The sequence below is a fragment of the Lissotriton helveticus genome, chromosome 3_1 (assembly GCF_964261635.1).
Source record: "Lissotriton helveticus chromosome 3_1, aLisHel1.1, whole genome shotgun sequence".
Classification (NCBI taxonomy): domain Eukaryota; kingdom Metazoa; phylum Chordata; class Amphibia; order Caudata; family Salamandridae; genus Lissotriton; species Lissotriton helveticus.
In genome coordinates, this window is record NC_136061.1 from 1,874,603,291 (window position 1) to 1,874,629,120 (window position 25,830).

At 46.2% G+C, this 25,830-nt stretch overlaps 1 protein-coding gene across 1 annotated transcript in view; it reads left to right on the forward strand.

The window, feature by feature from the left end:
* The window catches only part of LRP5 (LDL receptor related protein 5), a 412,593-nt gene that overhangs the window by 384,362 nt on the left and 2,401 nt on the right, over positions 1-25,830 (forward strand). Inside the window, exons 16-21 of the mRNA XM_078682857.1 lie at positions 2,992-3,201; positions 5,483-5,608; positions 9,810-10,046; positions 10,773-10,883; positions 16,913-17,149; positions 24,955-25,094. Coding sequence (XP_078538983.1) covers positions 2,992-3,201; positions 5,483-5,608; positions 9,810-10,046; positions 10,773-10,883; positions 16,913-17,149; positions 24,955-25,094 — 1,061 coding nt within the window. The remainder of the gene's footprint in view (positions 1-2,991; positions 3,202-5,482; positions 5,609-9,809; positions 10,047-10,772; positions 10,884-16,912; positions 17,150-24,954; positions 25,095-25,830) is intronic.

Consider the following 25,830-nt stretch of genomic DNA (forward strand, 5'->3'; position numbering starts at 1 on the left):
CCTCCTAGCTGAGGCAGCTGTTCGCGCTTTATAAATACTAGTATTATTATTATTATTATTATATCAGCGCCTGGGGTCAACAAAGAGTCCACAAGGTGTTCCCATGCTTGTACATTTTCAGTTTTTGCCCGCCCTTTCTTCAATTCACAAAACAACTCCGCACTCTCCAGCCCTGCCCGTTTAACCTGTTCTTTTCTCCATCTAATTATTCAAGGGCCACGCGCAGTCTTCCAGTGCATTGTCAATTTTTGTTTAGTCAAAATGAATACCAAATCAGTAAATCTAGTAGTCATTTTCCTCTTTTTAGAGTGAGGCTATCGCCCAAGGAGGCAGGTTAAGGGAGTACAAGTGATCGCCCTTAAAATTATGTCATTTACTCAACCCACAACTGCATCCCAGAACCCAGCTAAACTCGGGCAGGGCCAAATCATATGGAATAATTCTGCTCCCAACTCCCCACATCTCTAACATTTCGCAGCAGCAGTCGCATGGAACTGGTTGATCTTGCCGAGTGTAAGGTATGCTTTATCTTAAATATAAAAATGAATTCCTTTAAACCTTGCATTTCGTGAGACATCAGGTATATGTACTTGGATCGTCTCCCAGTCCATATCTATAATCTAGAGTTGTAGGTCCGCCTCCCACTTCACTTTCAGTGAGGGGAGGGGAGCGAGGGCACCAGCACGTAAAGCATGAAAAAGGCACAAGACCACTTTTACACGGCCTGTCTTAGTACAGAGTAGTTGACACGCTTGATGCGTTACAGGCTCAGCCCCTCCATTGTCCCAATAACTTACAATCGTGGCAACCACAGCCCTGTGCAACACAAATAGGCCACCAGGAATATCAAACTCTTCTGCAAAGTTTCAAAGGAGATTAATGCTTCATCCCTGTATAAACACTTACACAGGTAACTCCCTAATCAGCCCACCTCGCAATTGCTCGCAGTGCACCCACACCAGGCACCGACTTCATCCAACTAAGTGGGAAATCGGGCGAATAGGGCACTGGGACTCGGGTCGGTTCTAAGCAACAACGCCAGAACTGTTGTATTACCCGGAGTTCCTGAGAAGCCAGTGGTAGCCATCGCTGAGGAACCAAAAGGACTTGCAATCAGGCCTCAAAGTAGGTGGCTAGCCAACTATACCCTCACCAGGTTTCACTATACTGTAGACCCACTGATTAAACCACTGCAACTGAGCCACTATATAATAGGACAAAAGAGCAGGTACAGCTATGCCAGCCTCTGTTATAGGACCCTGCAATTTAGTCAGGAATACTCTGTACCTACCACCCCCCAGATTAGTTCCAACTATAGAGTTTCCATAACCTGGAACAGTCGGCGAGGTACCAACAGCGGGTGTGTTAAAAAGAAATAAAGCAATCTTCGCAACATCACCATTTTAGCCACTGCTATTCTGCCAGCCACAGATAAAGGTAATGTAGCTCAGAACTTTATACTATTTTGTAGGGCTCTGATGGCTGCTCCCAAATTACCATCCAGTAGGTCCTGTTGATTATGGCGTATTTTAACTCCTAAATATTTAATGCAAATAGGGGTCCGGGTAAGCCCACATAGTGGAAACAAACAGGATTTTGTCAATTAATGTGTAGGCCAAAAACAGCCCCAAAGTGCTTTAATAGATGTATTGCGCCTGGCAATGCCCCTTCAACATTCCTCAGGAAGAGTAGCATGCTGTATAATGGGATTGCCCTCTAACCCACGATAAAACTCTCCAGTGCAAGCACAGCAGGCCAAGTGCTGAATTGCAATGGCAAATAATATAAGAGAAATTGGGCACCCTTGTGTAGTTGCACGACCCACATCATAAGGTTCGACTATAGTTCTCTCAGAGCGGATCTGTGCAGTGGAACCCATGTAAAGTAACTTAATCCAACGCATAAACCCAGGCCCATTCCAGCCATTACCTGATCCAGAAGTCCCATTTTAGACTAACAAGGGACTTTTCAGTATCTATTGCCATGACAGCTGCTAACCGTTTATCCAAAAACTCTTCATTCAAAAGAGAGATGAGGCTCCTGATACTTAGTGCTGTATTACGCCCAAGAATGAAGCCTGCCTGACCTATATGGATGAAAGAGGGCATATTTGGTTGCAGGCAAGTCACTAGTATTCGACTTTAGAATGTTATGGTCAACACTGAGCATGGATAATATCCTGTAGGCTCTAACGTGTGTGTAAGGGCGTCCAGGTTTCAGGAGTGGGATGTCCAGGGCCTTGCTTGTAAATATCGGAAGGCGACCTGATTCCTGAGCAGCAGAGACAAGTTGTGCAAGTTTAGAAGCCAAACTCTCCCTGTAGGCTGCAAAGAACTCCACAGGTAGGCCATCAGCTCCAGGAACATTGCCCCACGCCATACTTGTAATGGCTGCTCTTAACTCCTGCACAGTAATATCACCAGCAAAATGAATAGGTAACTGAGGGTGCCATCTCCTATACTGAGATGTGAGGAGAGTGCCAGATGAGTGATATCTGGAGATGTTTGTCCTGTCACGGTATGGTAGGTTATGCTGCTGTTAGAAATCATTCTTCAGTCATATGTCCAACAACTTCTCTTTGCCAATACAGACCGTCTTTGGAGAGGGACTTCTCTGCTCGACAAGAATGAGCCAGGATCTCCCCGTCCCTTACAAGGCCTTTACACTGACATTAGAGGGATGTGTGGAGAGGGAGAAAAGCCAACTAAGTGCTTCCCATTTGCAAACCTATAGGGGAGCTCTTTGGTTGGCACTTTGTGTGAAACGCTTTGGTAGTTATTGAGGAGCTGGCAATCAGTCAGAATTCAACCTTCTCATTCGGCTTGCTGAGCAGATTTGCAACATGTTTCACTTACAAGAGAGCTAGAGTTTTCAAATCCGATTTCCTTGCATGTTTTACAAAGATCAAAGTAGTATGCTTCCCCCCCCCAGTGCCTTACTGATGCAAGTACATACACAGTGAGTAGAACTAACATCTTCTGTTTATAACAGGAGCAAATCGTGTGACATTGGAAGACTCCAACATTCTACAGCCCATGGGCCTGACTGTACTCGGAGACCATCTCTACTGGATCGACCGCCAGCAGCAGATGATCGAGAGAGTTGAGAAGACCAGTGGCTACAGAAGGACCAGAATCCAGGGGCGCATTGCTCACCTCACAAGCATTCATGCAGTCGAGGAAATCGACATGGAAGAGTTTTGTAAGTTGACAGTAATTGAATTATATTGATGTCTTTCTTTTATGGAATGGAGCATGTTCTAAATGTCAATTATTTAAGATGCAGCGTTCGGGAGTGTGTTAGCTTCGCAGTGCAGAATCTACTGTAACAAACAGTCCAATCTCATAAGCCCGATATGACTGGTCTGGCAGACCCACCGATGGCAGGTATCAAGCTCAACAGTTGCACGAGAAGAGTAGTGCTGAATCTTGTCTGGCTTTAAAAATTGAGCTCAAGGTTCTGCTCAGTCTGCGGGTATGACAAAGGTCACTTTTGTTTGTGGTCCTAGGAAAAACGTGATTGTATATAATAGTATCTGAAGTGAAGTATATAATAGTATCTGAAGTGAACGAAGAAAGCTCGAGGGTGGCAGCGCGCTGAACATCCTGGAGATACAATTTAAAGTTGTTTTCCGGAGATTTTTTACAGATGGTGGTCCTAAAAAGTCTTCATATCGATAAACCATCCTGTTTGAAGAGATTTCTACATCAAGATGAGGTGTGTAGGTCGCCTGAATGTAAATAATCCAAGTCCCTAAAACCAGGTGCTTTATCTAGTGTGCTTTGCTTAACACTGAAAGATGTCTGCTCATCTTGAAGAGTGGCGGCATCTCTTGTGGGGTGGCTGTTTTTTCTGAAAAGAAGGCAGCTAGTCTTCAGCCTGTCTGACAGGTGATCTTCCAGTTGCTCTTGCCTGTGCTGTTGCTTGTTTGCCATCCGTCTGTCCTCTGCCTTGAAACCTGTAACTCTGGGTGCCAAGATTCCCTTACCACGGCAGGCGGCTGGTGTTGGATGATTGGAGAACTAGGGAGATATTATTCTAAGAGTAATTTGCAGAACCCTGCCAGTTCTATGTACCAGATGATTTAAGCATACATTGCCCTAAGAAGTGTTAGAACACGAAAACTCTCCAAGGCTCATTAATTTATGCCCCCACCATGAGCGCAGTTTACACCTTGAGGCAATTAATCAGCCTCTGTAGTCGTGACCATGCAGGTGGTGGAATCTAAGGTTTAGAGAGCACTGGGGTGTTATTTGCTCACTTGTTATGAAAGTCTGATGGAGACTTGTCCTTAAGAAGGTTCACACCACTCCACTTCATTATGCATCATATTTGCAAATTAGGATTGAATGTGCATGTATGTCCTTGTGAGTGACCTCTAAATCAAACTAAGGACCTTTAGTGTATTCTGTTGTTCCTTATACTAGTGAAATGAGCATCAACCTTAAAACCAAAAGTTAAGAGAGTACTGCAATGTTCTAATGAATTTTTATGGCGTCTTTTGAGCGTTGGATATAAGGTTTTTTATTTTTTTCGGGTGAATGAATTCTTAAGGCTTCACAGCTGTTGATGCCTCAACTCTATTCTGTTTCATTGTTGGATTTATTTTTGTCAGCAAAGTTCCCTTTTTGAGCAAGTCAGTCCCATCTGAAGCTATCCAGAGGTTCCTTGTTCTGTTTAATATGATTTGATCTGAACAGTTTATATTCTCTGTGACTCTCATCCTCGCCTTCCTGCATAGTATTAGTCAGTGTGCCTATCCATACATTTCCCAGTACAGTCTTCCAAGCTCAGCTGCTTGTCAACTGCCCAAAATCTGCATATTTTGTCAGTTGTGCAGAAGTTGCCGTCTGTTTGTCTTTAAGAAAATAAACACTTAAAAGGCCCGTATATTTGTTTTATCTTGTTTAAAAGGAATGAAAGGAAATTAGAGAAAAATAAACACTTATTTCGGAGGTAAATTGGAAATATTTTAGAGATGAAAGTTATGAACAGTAAGGGAGTAATTTTTTTATTTTGGTTCCAAAAATGTTCTAGCTTTGTTCTTTGGAACACATGCGAGCAGAAACTACCCTTCCGGGCTGAAAGAGGAGCTTGCTCTGTGCCTTTGAAAAGTAGTCTTTTTTTTGCTTGCCGTCATTGTGTTGTAAGATAAACAGGATTTAGTTAGCACAGTCAGTCCAGCGCGAGGCTAATTTAATTTGAGGTTTGTGAATTCTGAGCAGGGGTCGAAAGGAACTGGTGAGGTCAGTGTGTCTGTATGAGGCTTTCAAAATGACTGCTTCACCAAATGTCCTGTCATTCATCTCTGTACCCCTGGCCCAGCCGCCGCTAGGCAGACCATGTTCGCTCACAGCCGCTCATCTGCATTTCGTATCTCTTCACCTTTCTGATCTATTGTGTCAGATTTAACTCATTTATGTCCGTACTGCACTTCTTAAAGGTTTGTTTGGTAACGCTATTTTATGGTTCTGTTCCGCAGCGGCTCACCCGTGTTCACGCGACAACGGCGGGTGCTCGCATATCTGCATTGCCAAAGGAGACGGGACACCCCGATGTTCGTGCCCGGTGCACTTGGTGCTCCTGCAGAACCTCTTGACCTGCGGAGGTAAGTGATCATGCTGAGACGGCCATGCTTGGACCGGGCTGCGTTCTGTTTACACCCCAGAGCCACTGCTGCGAATCATGGTCGAGCTCATCATTTGCACATCTCATCTGACCTAATGACTCTGGATGTCTGCTTTACACAACCTTGGCTGGCAGTTCTAGACTATACATGTAAACAGAAGTCATTTGAATACTAGGTATCCTGATTTAAGAAAACATTTCCAGGTCCATCCGATGGGATCAGTCCAAAGGCCAGTGATACTCCACTCTGGCTCTGCGAACACCATGCTGGTTTTATTGCTTATCTTGTTTCATTGATTATATTTTGGCCTCTTCTACCTTATGAGGATTGTATGAACAAAGCCTTAGCAGGCTTTTCCTAATTCAAGATTGCAAGAATGCTCATCCACTTATCGCCTTGAATCGGACACAGTTATCCTTTCATAGAGATTACGACCTTGACCCACTCAGGGGGTTTCAGCTCTTTTGGGGTCTTGAATGTTTGCAAAGTGTGCCTTCCTTTCGTTCGTGTTTTTTGCTTTTACAGAAGACGCTGCAGAACAGCTTAAGATAGGGCGAGGACCAGGACACGAGTCAGGGGTACACGTGGATGGACGGCGTCCACCCACTTTTTTCACAGGGTGGACACTGTCCACCCTGCCAAGAATGTGGGCCCCACTGAAAAACATGCTGAATTCGTCCCGCCTGCACGTTGTTATCTGCTTTCGATCTGTGACAAGTGCAGGCGGGGTTGGGGCTCTCTTATTTCTGACTCCTGCTGGGCCCATAACAAAGGCCGAATTTGAGTTGTCATCAGGTCTACTTTTGTTCGAGTCTCTTTGCTGGCAGCAGTCAGTAGCCTCACATCTAGAAGCAAATGCAACAGAGGGGAAACAAAGGCTCACACCTTGTTAGCACTTCACACATTCTTAAGAGAGGCAGCTTTTCACTTTGTTCAGTCTCTGTTTAGAAGATATGCATGCACTGTAAAGACGACAGATGTGTTGATCTTACCCTGTATTTACACAAAATAAATAGCATTTATATAGCGCTTACTACCCCGGATGAGGCGTTGTAATAATTTAAATATCACTATTTTTTCTTAAAGCACTATGGGTAGAGGAAGTTTTACGCTGACAAAAGGCAACATTGATTTATGTGAAGCTTACAAAAATGTGAATCTTCTACCTAAACCAGGGGGGTTTGCAAGTATACTCAAAATGTGTTAAAATGTACTCATAGACCTGCTAAACATATATGTGAGGGCTTAAGATCTGATGTCACTTCTTGTGATGCCACTTCCTGTGATGTCACGCGGCGTGATTTCAAGCACCGCGATGCCACTTGCATATTGATTAATTAGGTTAGTCCCCCACTTCTTTTTTTTTTTTTTTTTAGGACGTGTGCCCTGGCGAGGATTGGCCAGATTCTAGCTCAAGCAAGACTCTATAAATATTTGCTTTATTCTTCTATTAAAATTCCTTTGGCACGTTTTGAATAAACTGTTTGCAGCACGTTGTATTACCTCAAAGAGCTTAGTGTCTGCAAAATTTGATCAGCGCTGCTGAAAGCAATTGTTTTGCTTTGGTTATGAAGTAAGAGACCCTTGTAACAGTGCAAGAAAATAAAGAGGCTTAGTTTGTCGATTTTCAAAATGGAAAAGACCATACAGGTTGCTTCCTCTGAGTTCGTTTTTATTCAGTACACCCTGCAGGCCGAATCTCCATGAAGTGTTTGAGTGGTTTATGAGAAGAAACTTAGGGATCGTTTGCGGTGCCAGTTAGAGCACACTGAAAAGAGGCCCATAGTCACTCTGCTAACTTTCCGTTCGAGGCATATGAGCTGCAGATCATACACTTTTGCAATAGATCGCCACCTGGTGTTGGGCTCGGAAAAAGTGGCGATCTATTGCAAAAGTGTACGAATCTGCAGCTCTACATGCCAAGAACAGATGCATACTGGTAAGTAGCATTTTCCTTAACAGTCATGATTTAAGTGTAGCAGAGACCTGCCCTCTGGAAGCTGGTTCTGACCGCAGGGACAATGAGAGAATGAAGTGTCGATTTGCTTGGTGAATTGCTCCTGCTGTGAATCCAATTGACTGGAAGTGTATTCTTAAGTTGTCCTTGAAATAAAGGCCTACATCAAAGCATTTGACACATGTAGTACATGAGGGATGGAGGAAGGGTTATCGAGGATCGATGAGAGTTATATCAGCATCTGGCTTGGGTCCAGATGGTGGAGCGATGCCTGGAACCAGCCTGGTTGAATATTTTCCCTTCTTCCAGTAGCTCCAGACTCTGGTATCTACATAAGAAGCAATCCGGAGCCACTGAGATGTTGCTAGATCTAAGTTCTGGGTCAGAAATACAATATAAGACTGAGGAGCTGAGCCAGCCATATGTGAGGGAGCATGTAAATAGAGAAGAATAGATGTGAGAGCGGAATGTCCTTACTGACATCAGCATGTGGAGAAGTCTAGCCTGACGCTTCACCATTGGAAAGGACAGATGGGGACCATGTGTCCTCTGCTAGGCTTATCATGTTAGGCTCTGCCCTGGATGACACCACAGTGCACCATACCATTATCCCAAGGGCAGCAGGCTAACACAAAGCAAAGATTCATGTTGAGGAGAAAGATGATTTGCTGGTGGAGACACTCCTGGACAGAGAGGTCTGTCTGTTCAGTACCTGATGATGCTTAAAATATGACCAAGTGCTTTACTGAACATTTTAAGGACCCCGTCAAGGTATTGATTCATCACCCCATGGGTCAACAGAATTGTAAGCTTGTCCCAGGTGATACCATGTAAAACAGGGGACATGTCCCACCAAATTCCCTGGCTATGCACACAGTCAGGAGGAGAACCTTCATCTAAGCAATTGGGACAACTCGCTGTCCGGATAAGGAGAGCAAAAAGATGGACGTAACAGGGAAGCGAGAGGCTGTGAGGGGGTTGGGTTGCCACTCCGTAGAGAATTGCCATCTCAGGTGGTCTGCTCTTGTCACTATAGCAAATACCACTAGTTGGAAAAAGAGCAGCTGCTCAAGCACCTGCCTGAGGTGTATCACTAAAAGAGACACAAACTTGTGGCAGAGGGGGAAGTAATCTCGAATGTGACCATATGATGCACCATGGATTCAACTGACACTGCCTCTAGTTTGAGAAACACCTGCAATATACTTAGCTGCCATGCATGTCTTGGGTCAAGCCAGAGGCACAGCAGCACCTCATTGACGTTCTGATTAACCCTCAAGTGGTCAGTTACAGTTACAAACACCCATGTCAGTTTTTCACAAGAAGCAGGAAAGAGGGGGTGCCAGGGTTGTCAACCAGTCTCAAAAGAAGGAGATACCTGCAACAATAGTCTGTTTTGATAGATTCTGCTAAATACAGATTCAAACTGCATCAGGAAAACTCTGACAGTACTCCTGCGTGCTGGTAGGCGGTGCCCTGATGCTTCACACCGACTTTGTTCCTCTCTGGAAATGGAGAATGAAGGCACATGAAAGTGCAATTCTTGCATGCTGATGTCACTTCCTTTCTTTACGCACCTTCAAACGTGGAACCAGAACTATGTTCATTCATGACTGACTAGTATTTTTTTTTTCTTACATTTTCGAGTGTGCTGAGGCAAATGTCCCCCTCTAAAATGACTGGTTGTACACTTTGTTAGGACTGTCACAAACAAATGTCTGTGACAGCTCCCCCACAAGGCATGCCTCTGGTATTTTGGGTCGGAGCATGACTCCAAGACGTGTGATCACCCGATCTTGCTCTCGAACTCCTGAGAAGCCGATCACGAGTCTGGTACAGATGCATTCCACCTTTCTGGGTCCGTCAATGACGTCGCAGCAAATCAAAGCCTTTGGGAAGGCCATACTGTGCATTTTCTGCACGCTTCCAGCTCCCTCCAGCATTTCGTCGGGCCCCAAAGATCACGAGGGCCGCCAGTTGAGCTGCTACCACCAGAGGGAACCATCTGTGCCCCTCTACTGGCTTCAGTGCCGACTTCTGTCCTGGTGCCACAATCTGCACCAGTCCCTTTGACATAGACACCTGATAGACAGCTTGTAGTGGGTTCCAACTCTGGGCGACACTCGCCTTGGCCGACACCGTGCCCTGATCCCATTGTTGCACAAACTGAAAAATATGTGTATTTAGCAGTAATTCAATATCATTTTTTTTGGGCATTTGCAGAACCCCCAACATGTTCCCCTGATCAATTCACCTGCGCCACCGGGGAAATAGACTGCATTCCCATGGCCTGGCGCTGCGATGGCTTTTCAGAGTGCGATGACCAGAGTGACGAGGAGAACTGCCCAGTATGCTCTTCAAGCCAGTACCAGTGCGAGAAGGGACAATGCATTGATGCCCGATTGCGCTGCAATGGGGAAGTGGACTGCCAGGACAAATCTGATGAGGCAGACTGTGATGGTGAGTTTGCTTCCCTTCTACATCCACGCATAAGTACTCAGTTGTCTCTTGAATGCATTGGCAATTTGTCTGTTGTAGGTTTACTTGTCTTTTAAGTAGAACAAGCAGGGTGGATGAAAGAAAGAGTGTGTAAAAACAAATAAATTAAGAACGGCTAATTGGAGCCTCCATCTGTCCTTACATTCGTTAAGAGGGCATGTCCCCCACAGGATACCTTTGCAATGTTTTCCCTCCCTTTTATATGACCTTTTGCTCTATTCTGATCCATCTTTTTCCACACTATCGCCTTCATCTGCTGGAGTAGGCCATCTGAATCCTGTAGAGAGCACCTCCCTGGCCCTCTAGCTCCACGCCCTGCTATTTCCACACAGGCTACCTCTGACCCATGCAACCCTCCAGCCACTTACCTCAGCTGCAGTCTACAACCTCTCCAGGCAAAGCAGCAGCACTGAATTACCACACAAGTGGCAGCTACTTGCTTTACAAGTACTTGCCAACATGACACAATATGAAAAGCAGCCTTCCAAGTACTTTTGCCTTGAGTGCTTTGTCAGAATTACAGCTCTAAACTTTGCTGGTAGTGCTTCTCATACGTATTTGACAGCAGGTCTGGCATTTCATCCATGTTACGTTGTACATATGAAGATTTTTGCAACCGTCCCAGACTACAAACTGCTTCCATCACGAATTTGATCACTGATTCAAAAAGCTCTTATTGCTTTTCAGCAATCTGCCAGCCAAACCAGTTTCGATGTGCCAGCGGTGAGTGTATCCTGACTAAACAGCAGTGCGATTCCTTCCCGGACTGCAGTGACAGCTCAGATGAATTCATGTGTGGTGAGTATTTGTGCTTTGGGTTTAGCCATGCAAAAAACAGGTTTGTTCCGGGATATACCTGATCACCAGGTTCTTCACCCCTCTCCTTGTGTGAGCGGCATCTTTTTGGGAAAGCAGTGTATCCCCACTTTTCATCACAGAGTTCATTGGCATGTTTGGTCGGTAGCCTTCAACACTAAATTGGGCACAGGGGCACAGTGGAAATCCCTTGCCTGTATAACTTCTACTACTAGTCCTACCTTCTGTGGCCTTTTTGTTCTCCATGCTACTTGTGCACAATGAGATATTTGGTTACAGATTTGCAAGACAAGAGTTAAGAAGAGCAGATGACACGAATAACATTGATCAACATTTGTCAGGGACCTTCTAGGTTCGGAAAACTAAAATCCTCAGTGATCAATTGAGCACAAACAAAATAAAAGGATGCCAACAACATAGTTTTTGGCGAAGGGTGGCTCGTGGCTGACAGATACATGTGCATTGGAGTATCTTAAAACTGAGTTCAGAGTTGTTGGAGTATCTTGATGATGATTTCAGAGTTGAGTACGTACACCTCTGTGGTGCATGAACCTTGTTTTGTATCCCTCTTAGTCCTCGATAGACCGCACCAGTACCACGTCGGATGTGGGCAATATATTGTGCCTATTGTAGTGCTGTCAAGCAGGTTTGTTTCATTTATAGTAGTAAAGCGAGCAGCTCTGCCACAAATTAACCAGTAGATGCCCTGTGCCTATTGCTCTCCAGTCTAAATCTTTCTCATAACACTCGCGCACAAGGTACACTTGAAAGGCAAATTGTTACTGGTGCGTCTGACACTTGATTGCTTTTAGAGAGCGCAAAGTCGCGAGAGAGCGAAATAAAATGACCATGCATTTCTTGGCTGACTTGGGTTTGCTGCAGTATGCCTGTTCAACAATTTAAGTTTAGCGGTCTCTTGAGTACACGTTCCCTAGGCTCGCAATGTATGGCTAGGTCCCCTATTGTATGCACAGTATAGTATCGCCACCCTCCGCTATAGGGAGAAGGGCAATGTTTACTTGCTCATTAGTACACCTGCCTTTGCACGCATTGTCCTACAGATAGTAGACATTGGAACTATCCCGCTCTTAAAAGAGAATCTGACTTTCACCCTGCCATTCTCTTGTTGGCTTGCACCCTTGGGTCTTGCCACAAAACCTGTGACTGTTGTACTTTCCAGCATGGCATTGCTCAGATCCGTGAAACTGCGACAGAGGTCCTCGGTTAGTGGGTGCATCTGTTTCTAGTGCTTGGGTGTGTGACCGCCCTGATCCTTTCAGACGCGGTCGCTCCGCACACTGCTCCCGGCCCTGCCTTGACCGCCTGGTATCGTAGCGCTTACAGCCTGACTGCAACCCGCTACCTCGCCTTGCACACACAAGCGCCTCTGCAATATTAACTTATCCGATTGAGACCGCAGCGCTAGATTGCCTGATTGTTGCCTAATTTATTTAGCTTGGCTGAACACATCGTAGCGTTAGATTACCTGATTGTTACCTAATTAATCTGCTCTGTTGAACATATCGTACCGCTAGATTGCCTGATTGGTGCCTAATCAAATTGCTTTGCCGAACATATCGTAGCGCTAGATTGCCAAAGTGCGCTTTTACAGTTGTGCTGTGCTGCCTGCTGTTTTCTTCTGTGTCTGATTGTTAATATTGCTTTGCGTTGTTTCTGTTTGTGCCCCAGTCCTTTCCGCTTTGGCTCGCTGCCATTTTGTTGTTATTGTTGTGGCCCCCTGACCGGATTTCCGCCCCGCACCCGCCTCCCAGCTGCCCCTCCCTCCCACTGATACTGTAAGCCCTGCGCTCCCACAGCTGCGCTGTGGACGCCCTGATCCTTTCAGACGCGGTCGCTCCGCACACTGCTCCCGGCCCTGCCTTGACCGCCTGGTATCGTAGCGCTTACAGCCTGACTGCAACCCGCTACCTCGCCTTGCACACACAAGCGACTCTGCAATATTAACTTATCCGATTGAGACCGCAGCGCTAGATTGCCTGATTGTTGCCTGATTTATTTAGCTTGGCTGAACACATCGTAGCGTTAGATTACCTGATTGTTGCCTAATTAATCTGCTCTGTTGAACATATCGTACCGCTAGATTGCCTGATTGGTGCTTAATCAAATTGCTTTGCCGAACATATCGTAGCGCTAGATTGCCAAAGTGCGCTTTTACAGTTGTGCTGTGCTGCCTGCTGTTTTCTTCTGTGTCTGATTGTTAATATTGCTTTGCGTTGTTTCTGTTTGTGCCCCAGTCTTTTCCGCTTTGGCTCGCTGCCATTTTGTTGTTATTGTTGTGCCCCCCCTGACCGGATTTCCGCCCCGCACCCGCCTCCCAGCTGCCCCTCCCTCGCCCCTCCACCATCCACTTATGACAGACGCATCTGGGCGCAGCGTTCACGCGCAGCGGTCGCGCCCTATGCGCGCCGAAGGTGCGCCAAAGGTAAGCCCGTCTACGCCTGGACCGCGCCCAGCGCCAGTCCCCCTGGCCCTCGCAATACCCACTCCACCCGCATAACGTATGACGCCGCTACCCTCTTTGCCCTTAACCCCGGACGCACTCCTCAATGCTGCGAAGCTGCCCCAGGGCACACCCATGGACCATTCGCCTGCCACTCCTGCAAGTTCACCTGCATCAGAACCCACGCCAATCCCACTTCCTCCAAACACAGCTCCGACTCTAACCACCTGAAGTGCATCCTGCTGAACACCCGCTCGATCCACAGACACGCCCCTGAACTCTGGAACCTACTCGACACATCATCACCGGACGTCGCCTTCCTCACAGAAACCTGGATGAACGCCTCATCAGCACCCGACATCGCTATAGCCATCCCAGACGCCTACAAGATCATCCGAAAAGACTGCACCAACCAAACAGGAGGAGGCATCGCCATCGTCCATAAGAACACCATCCGAATCACGACCAGCTCCGACGATAACCTCGCGACCGCCGAACACCTTCACTTCCAAACCACACCGACCCCAGGACCACACTTAGAGGCACCCTCATCTACAGACCACCAGGAACCCGCACACAATTCAACGAAGACATCACTGACTTCATTAGCCCACATGCCCTCACCTCCGAGAACTACATTCTACTGGGAGACCTCAACTTCCACCTGGAAAAGAAAAACAACTGTAACACCACCACCCTTCTGGACAACCTGGCCAACCTCGGACTCAAACAACTTGTCGACACCCCCACCCACCTAGCCGGACACACGCTCGACCCCATCTTCACCTCCAGCAAACACATCTCCTTCGACCACACCACAGCTCTCCATTGGACGGACCACAGCTGCGTTCACTTCAGCTACAAAAAGACCACGACCCACAACCCCCCACAACCTATTCCTCGAAGAAATTGGAACAAAATCACCACCGATCAACTCTTCACATCGCTTAACCAAAACCCTCCTGCCATATCATCGGACCCAAACCAAGCTGCCACCAAACTCACACAATGGATCACTCACAGCGCTGACGAATTAGCACCCCTGAAAAACCACCAGATCAAACAAGGTAGCAAAAAGGCCCCCTGGTTCAACGATGACCTTAAGAAATCCAAAAAGTTATGTCGTACCCTCGAGAAAACCTGGAGAAAAAACCCAACCAACGAAAATCTGACCACCTTCAAGGACGCCACCCGCAAACACCACCAATTGATCCGTTCCACCAAGAAATCAGCATTTAAAGATCGACTCGACAACAACGCCCACAACAGCAAGGAACTATTCAACATCGTCAAAGAATTCACCAACCCCACCGCCGGCACCAACGACATCACTCCCTCCCAAGACCTCTGCAACTCTCTTTCCTCTTTCTTCCACAACACAATCGCCGACATACATAACCGCTTTGAAAACCAGTCCGAAGAACAGTCCACTCCACACACCGCCGAACCAAAACAGCACTCTCACAATCTTTACGCCTGGAACCCAATCACCACTGAAAACACCATCCGCCTGATGAACTCCATCCACTCAGGTTCTCCAACCGACCCATGTCCCCACCACATCTTCAACAAAGCAGACTCCATCATCGCACCCCATCTCTGCGATATCATCAATTGTTCCTTCAACTCAGCTACCTTCCCGGAAAGCTGGAAACACGTCGAACTCAGCGCCCTTCTGAAGAAACCCACAGCAGACCCCTCTGAACTTAAGAACTACCGCCCCATCTCACTCCTCCCATTCCCTGCCAAAGTCATTGAGAAAGCCATCAATAGTCAGCTCGCCGCCTTCCTCGAATCCAACAATTCCCTCGACCCCCTCACAATCCGGCTTCCGAGCTAAACACAGCACCGAAACCGCCCTCATCGCTGCTACAGACGACATCTGAACGCTACTGGACAACGGAGAAACAGTTGCCCTCATCCTACTTGACCTATCTGCCGCCTTCGACACAGTCTGTCATAGCACCCTCATACAACGCCTCAGCAACGTCGGAATACAAGGAAAAGCTATGGACTGGATCATCTTGTTCCTCGCCGGAAGAACCCAGAGAGTCCGCCTCCCCCCATTCAAGTCAGAAGCCACCGAAGTCATCTGCGGCGTACCACAAGGATAATCTCTCAGCCCCACCCTCTTCAACGTTTACATGAGTCCTCTCGCATCCATCGCGCGACAACACAACCTCAACATCATCTCCTACGCAGACGACACCCAGCTGATCCTCTCCCTCACCAAAGACCCAAACACCGCCAAAACCAATCTACATGAAGGAATGAAAGAAGTAGCCGAGTGGATGAAGAACAGCCGTTTAAAACTAAACTCAGACAAAACTGAAGTCCTCATCTTAGGCTCATCCCCCTCTGCCTGGGACGACTCATGGTGGCCTCCGGCCCTCGGAACCGCACCCATACCAACGGATCACGCACGTAACCTGGGCTTCATCCTAGACTCCTCCCTCTCGATGACCAGACAAGTCAACGCAGTCTCTTCTTCATGCTTCAACATCCTACGCATGCTCAAAAAAATCTTCCGCTGGATCCCCACCGAAACAAGAAAGACAGTCACTCACGCACTAGTCACCAGTCGACTGGATTATGGAAATACCCTTTACGCCGGAACCACAGCCAAACCACAGAAAAAACTCCAACGCATCCAAAACGCCTCAGCCAGACTCATTCTGGACATCCCCCGTCAAACTCACATTTCCGGTCACCTGAAAGACCTCCACTGGCTCCCCGTCAGCAAGAGAATAACGTTCCGTCTCCTCACCCACGCACACAAGGCCCTCTACGACCTAGGACCCGAATGCCTCAACACACGACTATCCTTCTACACCCCCACCCGCCAATTACGATCGGCCAATCAAGCCCTCGCCGCAATTCCGCGCATCCATAGATCCACCATGGGGGGTAGATCCTTCTCCTACTTAGCAGCCACAACCTGGAATTCTCTCCCCACCCACCTCCGCCTTACACAGAACCACTTCTCCTTCAGAAAGCAGCTAAAAACCTGGTTATTCGATAAGTAAAGCACCCACCCCCCAAGCGCCTTGAGACCCTCTGGGTGAGTAGTGTGCTATACAAATCACTGGACTTGAACTTGGCTGTTCTTGCTTGACAATGTACGTGCAGTGGGCCTAGCCTGTAGTTTATCAATTTGCACCTTGCTAAATTACGCTGTTTTTCATTTGACTTTGAGGTATGGTTCTCCTCTGTTATCTAACCGAGGCTTATGTTTTCAATAACTTGCATAGGGAAGTAAAAATAAAACTGTAGATGTTTTGTACTCAGTAGGAAACGGCATGGCAAGAAAAACCCAAATCTGTTTATTGTATTATCAATTGCATTCTTGCCTCTAATGTATTGTGAATTATTGGGGTTTTGTGATCTAGGCTGTCTTTCGAAGAATTTAGATGCACAAACAATCACATCAGCCAATTCCGAAGCTTTGACTTGTAAGAAGGCTAAGCGTGGTTACTGCCACTGTGGTCTAAGCAGTTGGGGTTCAGATTCCAGTACTATGTAACACTGGGTGGCTTTGTGTCTTTTTCAGAAATCAGCAAGCCAGTGGTGGAGGAGCAGCAGTCTCACAGCAGTGCGATTGGACCGGTCATTGGAATAATCCTCTCCCTCTTCGTCATGGGTGGCATGTACTTCGTCTGTCAGCGAGTGGTGTGCCAGCGGTACACGGGTCCCAACGGGCCCTTCCCGCATGAGTACATCAGTGGAACACCCCATGTCCCTCTCAACTTCATCGCTCCTGGAGGGTCCCAGCCAGGAACATTTACTGGTAAGAGTTCTTCATATCTTTGTCGAGGGGTGAAAAACCTCATGCTTCCCAGTTTGTCAATTTCATACAGAAGGATATTGAGAAAAACTGAGGGAGCAGCATCTCTTAAGTGTACGTTGACAAACATTTTTCTCACTAGGTCAAGTCCTCTTATCTTTTTTGCTTCAAATCCGCCCCAAAAGAGCTCCATTACCTAGAATGTATTTATTTATTTATTTATTTTTAAGGTTTTATATAGCGCGGACAAGATCTTTGCAGATATCAGAGCGCTTTACAGAAACAGGAGGTAGGGTAGACAAACTCTTGAAAACAATATAATATTCGGTAGTGAGTGAGTTGCAAGGTAGGGTAGCAATCGCATAAGAGTATACACAATAATAACAATCAGGAAACCAATAATAAAGAGGCCGTGCAATGTCTTTGCTCCAGTAGCGATCGAATAAGATTATAGCCCCCCAGAGGGTGAGTAAACACACTGTTGAAAACAGTATAGTAGTCAGTAGTAAGTGGATTGCAAGTTAGTAGAGCAATCAAATCATAGTGTAAACCCTAATAAACAATCTGGAAACCAGTAATATAGAATCCGTGCAATGACTTTGATCCAGTAGCAATCAAACAAGAGTATAACACAGATAAACACTCAGGTAGCCGATAATATAGTAGCCGTGTAATGTCATTGTTCCATTGTATACGTTTCAATTTATTTAATTCAAACGCACACCTTGTCTAACGTGCTCTCTGAGGTCACATTATCTGTAGGCCACAGTTAGGCGTTGCAATCTTGCTGTATACATGATCCAGTTTAAATTAAGGGGAATAGGTTGTTCATATTTTGAGCATTCTATTTCTTTGTTTTTGTTGTTCTTGTGCTGTTTGATCGGTAATTACTATATATGGTTCCATTATCTGCCTATACGTATTGGCTGAGCCAAGGCACCTTTCCCCTTCTGGACTGTAGAGTGAAAATGTTCATTGCTTGCTTGTTAAAAAGCGAATATCTAAGCCCATATATTGGAGCTCTGCATCCTTAGTCGTGGAAACTTATAGAACACGAATGAAACAGTTTTCCGGGAAGAGGTTAATGACACTCCGAAGACTGAGCCTGTTAAAATAATTGATTAACCTAAATAAATAGCCTGATAAACTGACGAGAACAGAAAGAAATTGCTTCCTGTAAGTGAGCTGCGTGGGGAAGGAAAATCTCGAGACCGGTTTAAGCCCCACTTTAAGACCACCCACTCTGTAACATTGGGCAATTCAGGGAGCTGAAAATAATACGTGTCTGTTGCTACAATGTCTGCAACATGGATGGGAAAATTGCATAATTAGTGTCACCGAGTGCTTAATTTGAGCCGGTGGTTTCCTGTGTTCAGCACAGGCACTTATTTTGCAGCGCCGGGTCTGCAGATTTATTTTCTTCAGTTAGTGGTGGTCCCGAATCCAAAATGAAATGAAAAATGTACCTGGCAGGATGAGCTGCTTGTTCTATATTCAGGCTGGCCCGCGGTGATCCAGGAACTAGGCAGTGAGTGTGATGAGGTCATCACGCATGTCCTCGTCTCACGCTAGTCTCAACCATACGTCACTGCGCCTGGTGCACCCTATGCCTGCCTTTGGATAATAGGAACGGGAGGCTGGCTCATGGCTGAGTTGGAGCGAGGCAGGTTAGGAAAGAGTAGGACGAATTTGGCAGTTACGCCTTGTGCATTCATTTAAACAAGCGGAAATAGGGACCTTAAACTTGATGCCAAACCAGTCCAGCTGCAAACTGCCCTCGACGCACTTGAGGCGGCCGCAGCCACTGTAGCTCACTCTTCTCGGGCCGAGTAAGTGGCTTGCAGCTACACGACTGGTGCAAACATTTCCACTGGCTGGATGGGGCAAGAGTCGCGTCTTTAGTACTGGCATATGTCCGTGAAATGCTGTTTCTGCACTGGTGGCCGTTATTGTGGTAAATTGCACTGCTTTTGCACCGTGTTGTCTGCCCCCTGATGTTTACATTGTTATTATTTATCAAACAGCTGAGACAAACACATTATCGCATTTCCAGGGATCTTTTGGAATCTTATTAGTGCTCACCCTTGTCGTGTGCTTAGGATAATCTGTTCCACGTGGAGGTGGGTCAAGGCTTCTGGCTTATTTGTGGCCCGAGGAATCAGAAGACGAATCTCTGCCTTCTCACTTCAGCAAAACCGTATGATCCTGAACACACACATCTCATTGTGCGTCATTGGCCATAACTTGCAGGCTTGAGAATAGTCCTAACCGGCGTGAACATTAATGTTTAAAAAAGACACAGGGCTAGAGAGTATGGTGGTGGGAGAAAAAGGCATGAGGTGAATCTGCAACCCAAGCATCCAGAAGCGCTGAATTTCTGAAGAAATTGGGGTCCCTTGCACCCGTTCTTAACAAATTAAGCACTATGTGTTACCTATGAAATGTAAAGACCGAGACACTACAGAAGTGTGCACAGGCTTTGACACAATGATGTAGACTACTTCAGTACTGGATTAACTCCATCCCACTAATGCAAAAATAACGATGTCTCTGAAGAATTGGTGCAAGACAAGACCTAGTTGAAGGAAGTCCTTAGTTTTGCTCTACTTCTTCCGCCTCATACATCACTAATATCACAGATCACCTCTCTCTAAGATTCCTGATATGAGATTGGAAGAGAATATATATGAGGTCGCCAGTGGCAATAAAAACACAGTGTGCTGAAGTTACACTCTTAATTGGAAATGATGTTCACAGTAAGACCGATTGTTTCCATTGACTCAAGACCACAGCACATCATTGTTGGGAGGGAGAGTGGCACAGTCCTTAGGTTTTTCCCCTGCACTCCCTTTGTGCGGCTCACAAGACAATCAGGGACAAGAGTATAATAGATATCATCAAATACCATTGAAATATGGTGCGCAGGAGAACACGGGCCAGGACATGGGCATGCAGGAGAAAGTTGCAGAGTAGGGCTCCATGACTACTAGAGCCCACCCGAGGCTGCAGGCAAAGAAATAGAAGGAGAGAGGTAGAACAACCCTCAAACGTGATCATTAAGATAACGCCTTCTTTCTCTGTTTAAACTTTGTACTGGACAAGGATATTTAAGCTTTAGAATCTTATAGATTGTGGTGATCTGTTTTTTGACACCTGAAGTATACACTCAGGTGCCATCGAGTGTAGCGCTTATTGGTGTAACGGATGGAGGGGAGAGTGAGAAAGTGCGATCACCGGAATCTGTTTTTGTGCGAGTCTCGAAAGAATCCTCTTTGGCTGACTGCAGGGCAGACCCGTCTAGATGCTCCACACAGCCCCTGGAGAGACTGGTGAGACCCTCACAGTGATGGTCTGAACAAAGCCATCCGTGAAAGTGATCTCGAGGACCCCTCCAGCCGGACTGAAAGGCTACAGGTATGAAGAGAAGAGGCACCATTACAGCAGATGTTTATTAGCTACGACGCTGGGGTGTGAGAAGAGATGCACAGTTGTGATGACATCTTCACACCTGACCTCCTCAGTACAATACCTAAAGGTGATCGCACTTTCTCTATCCTCCATTTATTACATTACCAAGTGCTACACTCTGGCACCACTGACCTCTTAAACACAATACCAAAAGGTAATCGCACTTTCTCTCCTCTCCATGTATTACACTACTAAGCGCTACACTCCCTGGCACCACTCTGACCTCTTAAACACAATACCAAAAGGTAATCGCACTTTCTCTCCTCTCCATGTATTACACTACTAAGCGCTACACTCCCTGGCACCACTCTGACCTCTTAAACACAATACCAAAAGGTAATCGCACTTTCTCTCCTCTCCATGTATTACACTACTAAGCGCTACACTCCCTGGCACCACTCTGACCTCTTAAACACAATACCAAAAGGTAATCGCACTTTCTCTCTCTCCTCTCCATGTATTACACTACTAAGCGCTACACTCTCTGGCGCCACTCTGACCTCTTAAACACAATACCAAAAGGTAATCGCACTTTCTCGCTCTCCCCTCCATGTATAACACTACTAAACGCTACACTCTCTGGCACCACTCTGACCTCTTCAGTACAATACCAAAAGGTAATCGCACTTTCTCTCTCTCCTCTCCATGTATTACACTACTAAGCGCTACACTCCCTGGCGCCACTCTGACCTCTTAAACACAATACCAAAAGGTAATCGCACTTTCTCGCTCTCCCCTCCATGTATTACACTACTAAGCGCTACACTCTCTGGCACCACTCTGACCTCCTACCTAAAGGTGATTGCACTTTCTCTCTCTCCCCTCAATCCATTACATCACTAAGCGCTACTCTCTCTGGCACAACTCTGACCTCCTAAGTACAATACCTAAAGGTGATTGCACGTTCTCTCTCTCTCCCCTACATCCATTGAACCTCTAAGCGCTACACTCTCTGGCACCACTCTGACCTCCTAAGTACAATACCTAAAGGTGATCGCACTTTCTCTATCCTCCATTTATTACATTACTAAGTGCTACACTCTGGCACCACTCCGACCTCTTAAACACAATACCAAAAGGTAATCGCACTTTCTCGCTCTCCCCTCCATGTATTACATTACTAAACGCTACACTCCCTGGCACCACTCTGACCTCCTACCTAAAGGTGATTGCACTTTCTCTCTCTCTCTCCCCTCAATCCATTACATCACTAAGCGCTACACACTCTGGCACAACTCTGACCACCTAAGTACAATAGCTAAAGGTGATTGCACTTTCTCTCTCTCCCCTACATCCATTGAACCTCTAAGTGCTACACTCTTTACCGCCACTCTGACCGAAGTACAATACCTAAAGATGATTGCGCTTTCTCTCTCTCCCCTCCATCCATTACACCACTAAGCGCTACACTCTCTGGCACCACTCGGACCTCCTAAGTACAATACCTAAAGATGATTGCATTTTCTCTCTCTCCCCTACATCCATTGAACCTCTAAGCGCTTCACTCCCTGGCGCCACTCTGACCTCTTCAGTACAATACCAAAAGGTGATTGCACTTTCTCTCTCCCCTCCATCCATTACACCACTAAGCGCTACACTTTCTGGCAGCACTCTGACCTCTTCAGTATAATACCTTCAGGTGATCGCACTTTTTCTCTCTCTCCCCTACATCCATTGAATCTCTAAGTGCAACACTCTCTGGCACCACTCTGACCTCCTAAGTACAATACCAAAAGGTGATTGCACTCTCTCTCGACCCCCTCCATCCATTACACCACTAAGCGCTACACTCTCTGGCACCACTCTGACCTCCTAAGTACAATACCTAAAGGTGATTGCTTTTTCTTTCTCCCCTCGATCCATTACACCACTAAACGCTACACTCTCTGGCACCACTCTGACCTCTTCAGTACAATACCTAAAGGTGATTGCACTTTCTCTCTATCCCCTCCATCCATTACACCGCTAAGTGCTACACTCTCTAGCACCACTCTGACCTCTTAAACACAATATCAAAAGTTGATTGCACTTTCTCTCTCCCCTCCATCCATTACACCACTAAGCGCTACACTTTCTGGCAGCACTCTGACCTCTTCAGTACAATACCTTCAGGTGATCGCACTTTTTCTCTCTCTCCCCTACATCCATTGAATCTCTAAGTGCAACACTCTCTGGCACCACTCTGACCTCCTAAGTACAATACCAAAAGGTGATCGCACTTTCTCTCGACCCCCTCCATCCATTACACCACTAAACGCTACACTCTCTGGCACCACTCTGACCTCTTCAGTACAATACCTAAAGGTGATTGCACTTTCTCTCTATCCCCTCCATCCATTACACCGCTAAGTGCTACACTCTCTAGCACCACTCTGACCTCTTAAACACAATATCAAAAGTTGATTGCATTTTCTCTTTCTCCCCTCGATCCATTACACCACTAAGCGCTACACTTTTTGGCACCACTCTGATCTCTTCAGTAAAATACCAAAAGGATGCTCACATAGACCTCAAGGCAATACAAGACTCCTTCAAGCAAGCACTCCCCCCACCGTGTAGCGTACTACCTCGGTGCTAATGCACTTCGGCCCCTTGTCAGGGTTATGTTGCGCTAAACCAGTGCAGCCACAGGACAATGCAGGTGCCTTCCAGCAACGTAAACGTGTAAATGTACCATGGCAATCGGAGAGATACAATAGGATATTCAGCTGCCCCTGGAACACTAGGAAAGGAGCCTCATTTCCCGTTTTCTTGTTCTGGTGGTTTTAGGTCAGTGGGGCGTGATGAATCCCAACATTGAAGCAAAGTTAGGAATATTGTAGAGTAACATTAGCCATGTGAATGCCATTGCTTCACCCACTGACTGGTCCAATGAAAGCATCAGAGTTGAGAGGGCCTGGTGAGTAAAGAAGCTCTCATAGTGGTCCCATGGGCAACATTTAGCAGCAGGAGACATATAGCTTGTATTGCCATTTGTTGCTAGCGGAGCAGTGCTAGCTGGACTACAGAAAGACACCAGAGAGTACAGTACGCCCTTCTTTTGATGATTAATGAGCCTCGCCATGTAAAGACCGCCAGAATCGAGATCTTGGATTGGCTGACATTTACTGTCCTGGCACCTATCGCTGACGTTCATGTCGTCATTGAACAGATGAATATCTGTAGCGAATGGATTTAGTTGATTTCCCATGCAGTCTCAGCCTTGTATTGGCAACCCAAGAGGCGAGGAATCCCAAAACAGCTGCTGAGAGTAAAATTCTTCCAAACATCAGCCAGACCACCCAGGGAGCTGCCCCTTGATGGATCGACGCAAATGGGGGGATTGCGAAAGTTGGGTCAGTGCACTGACTGCACGTTTAGGTTTCGTTGTTTGAGGTCTGCGTCTGTGTGGAATATCCGGGACTCTTAAATCAAATATTGAAACGAGGATATCATTCTGGAAGATGGGTATAGATGTTTTAAGGGAATACAATATTGTCATTACTGCATATTTGATGAGTAATACAAATAATTATAATTCCTGGCTGCGATAGCCTGAACCAAATCATAAAATGAGTACAATATAGGTATTTCGTGTATTTTCCGGGTAACTACCAAATTACAAAGGATTTTAAAGAGTGAACGGGCTAGTGCGAAGTTTACCCCGAGCCCTGGGGGCACCCAACCTTCTCCCCGCCGCAGTCCTCTGCATTTAAAGTGTACCGCCCTAGGGGAAGGAATCATTTTACTATTAGGGTATTGGTTTGTTTGTTGTTTTTTTTTAAAAGCTATCTTGGTAACCTGTTGCTCGAGTTTGGATGTGCACCAATAGGAGTTTATTGCTGTCATTCGACTCCTTGCGGCTGTCTCAGTGTCACAACATAACACAATAGGTGATATGCTATCACTCTGAGAACACCATTCTAATGCTCTGTTCATCTCCTTTCACATTGTGGAGGGTATGTCACACTGCCAAGCACTGTGGCTCTGCTACGTACGCAGAGAGCCCGTGGGAAGTCACAACAAGCTAGAAACTTGTGAGTTGTGGTGATAAATTCTCGGTTTGTTATGTCTGGGCATCATTGCATCCACGAGAAGTGGAATGAACACCTACCACAAATGTGAGTAAAATATCCCAGGCATGGAGTTGTGTATCCAGGTGCTGAGCTAGGTCTGTGACTTCTGTCCTGCATTCCCATTGTGAGTCGGCTGAATCTTTCTGAAAAGATCCCACTTTTATAATAGGAGGCCATAGAGCAACACCAATGCTTTTGATTTACAAACCTGAATAGAAAGTGTAACAATAGTTTCACGTCTCAGAGGTGGCAAAGAAGCAAATAAAGCTGTGTCTCTTCCTCTAGGGATCTCCTGCGGCAAGTCTGTGATCAGTTCCAAGAGCCTGATTGGCGGCAGCAGCGGTGCCCCGCTCTATGACCGAAACCATGTGACCGGCGCCTCGTCGAGCAGCTCCTCCAGCACTAAAGCAACGTTGTACCCACAGGTGAGGTGGTAAGAGATCTGGCTTCGCCTGCGCCCAAGGCCAGGATACCCAAAAGTCACCGGCTGGCATCCTGATATGGTCTATTCTGAAGAAATGTCCTGTAATGAGGGGGGGCGTGATGCCGCTGAGAGTATTAAGATGTGTGAATAGGATATAATATGAAACATGCAGAGATTGACAGAAGAGCAGGACTTTGGGGAGTCTGTGGTTGGGGTGAGCATGGTGCTACGTTTAGGAGTAGAAAGGGACAGCGGTATTGATGTGCCCCTTACAGGAAAGAGGGTGAAAGTAGGTTGGGGCAGAAAAGTAAGGCATGGGTGCTAAAAGTGTCTTAGATAATTCTATAACCTTTGATGCTGCTCCTTTGGCATTCTAATTCCCTCTCTGCCAATGGAGAGTAAGAGGTGGCGACAGGCATGAAAGTACCCTTATAGCGTGTTAACTGTAATAACCCATATAAAATATTAGACACAAGCATGTATCTGATTGTCTCTAGCCCATCAGGGATATGGTGCAGACGAAACACATTTTGTTCTTTTAAGTACATTTACTAATGAGATGTGAAGAAGAGTTGCATTGTGTGTGGCAAAGATGATGAAAGTCCACATCAGTGCTCATTTGTTGGGAGTTGAATAAGTAGGTTGTACGATTTGTATAAAATAAAATTTTTAATTAATATGAGACCGTTGTAAAAATGTATTTTGGGCTTTTCTGAGTATTTTTATATGTACTAGGT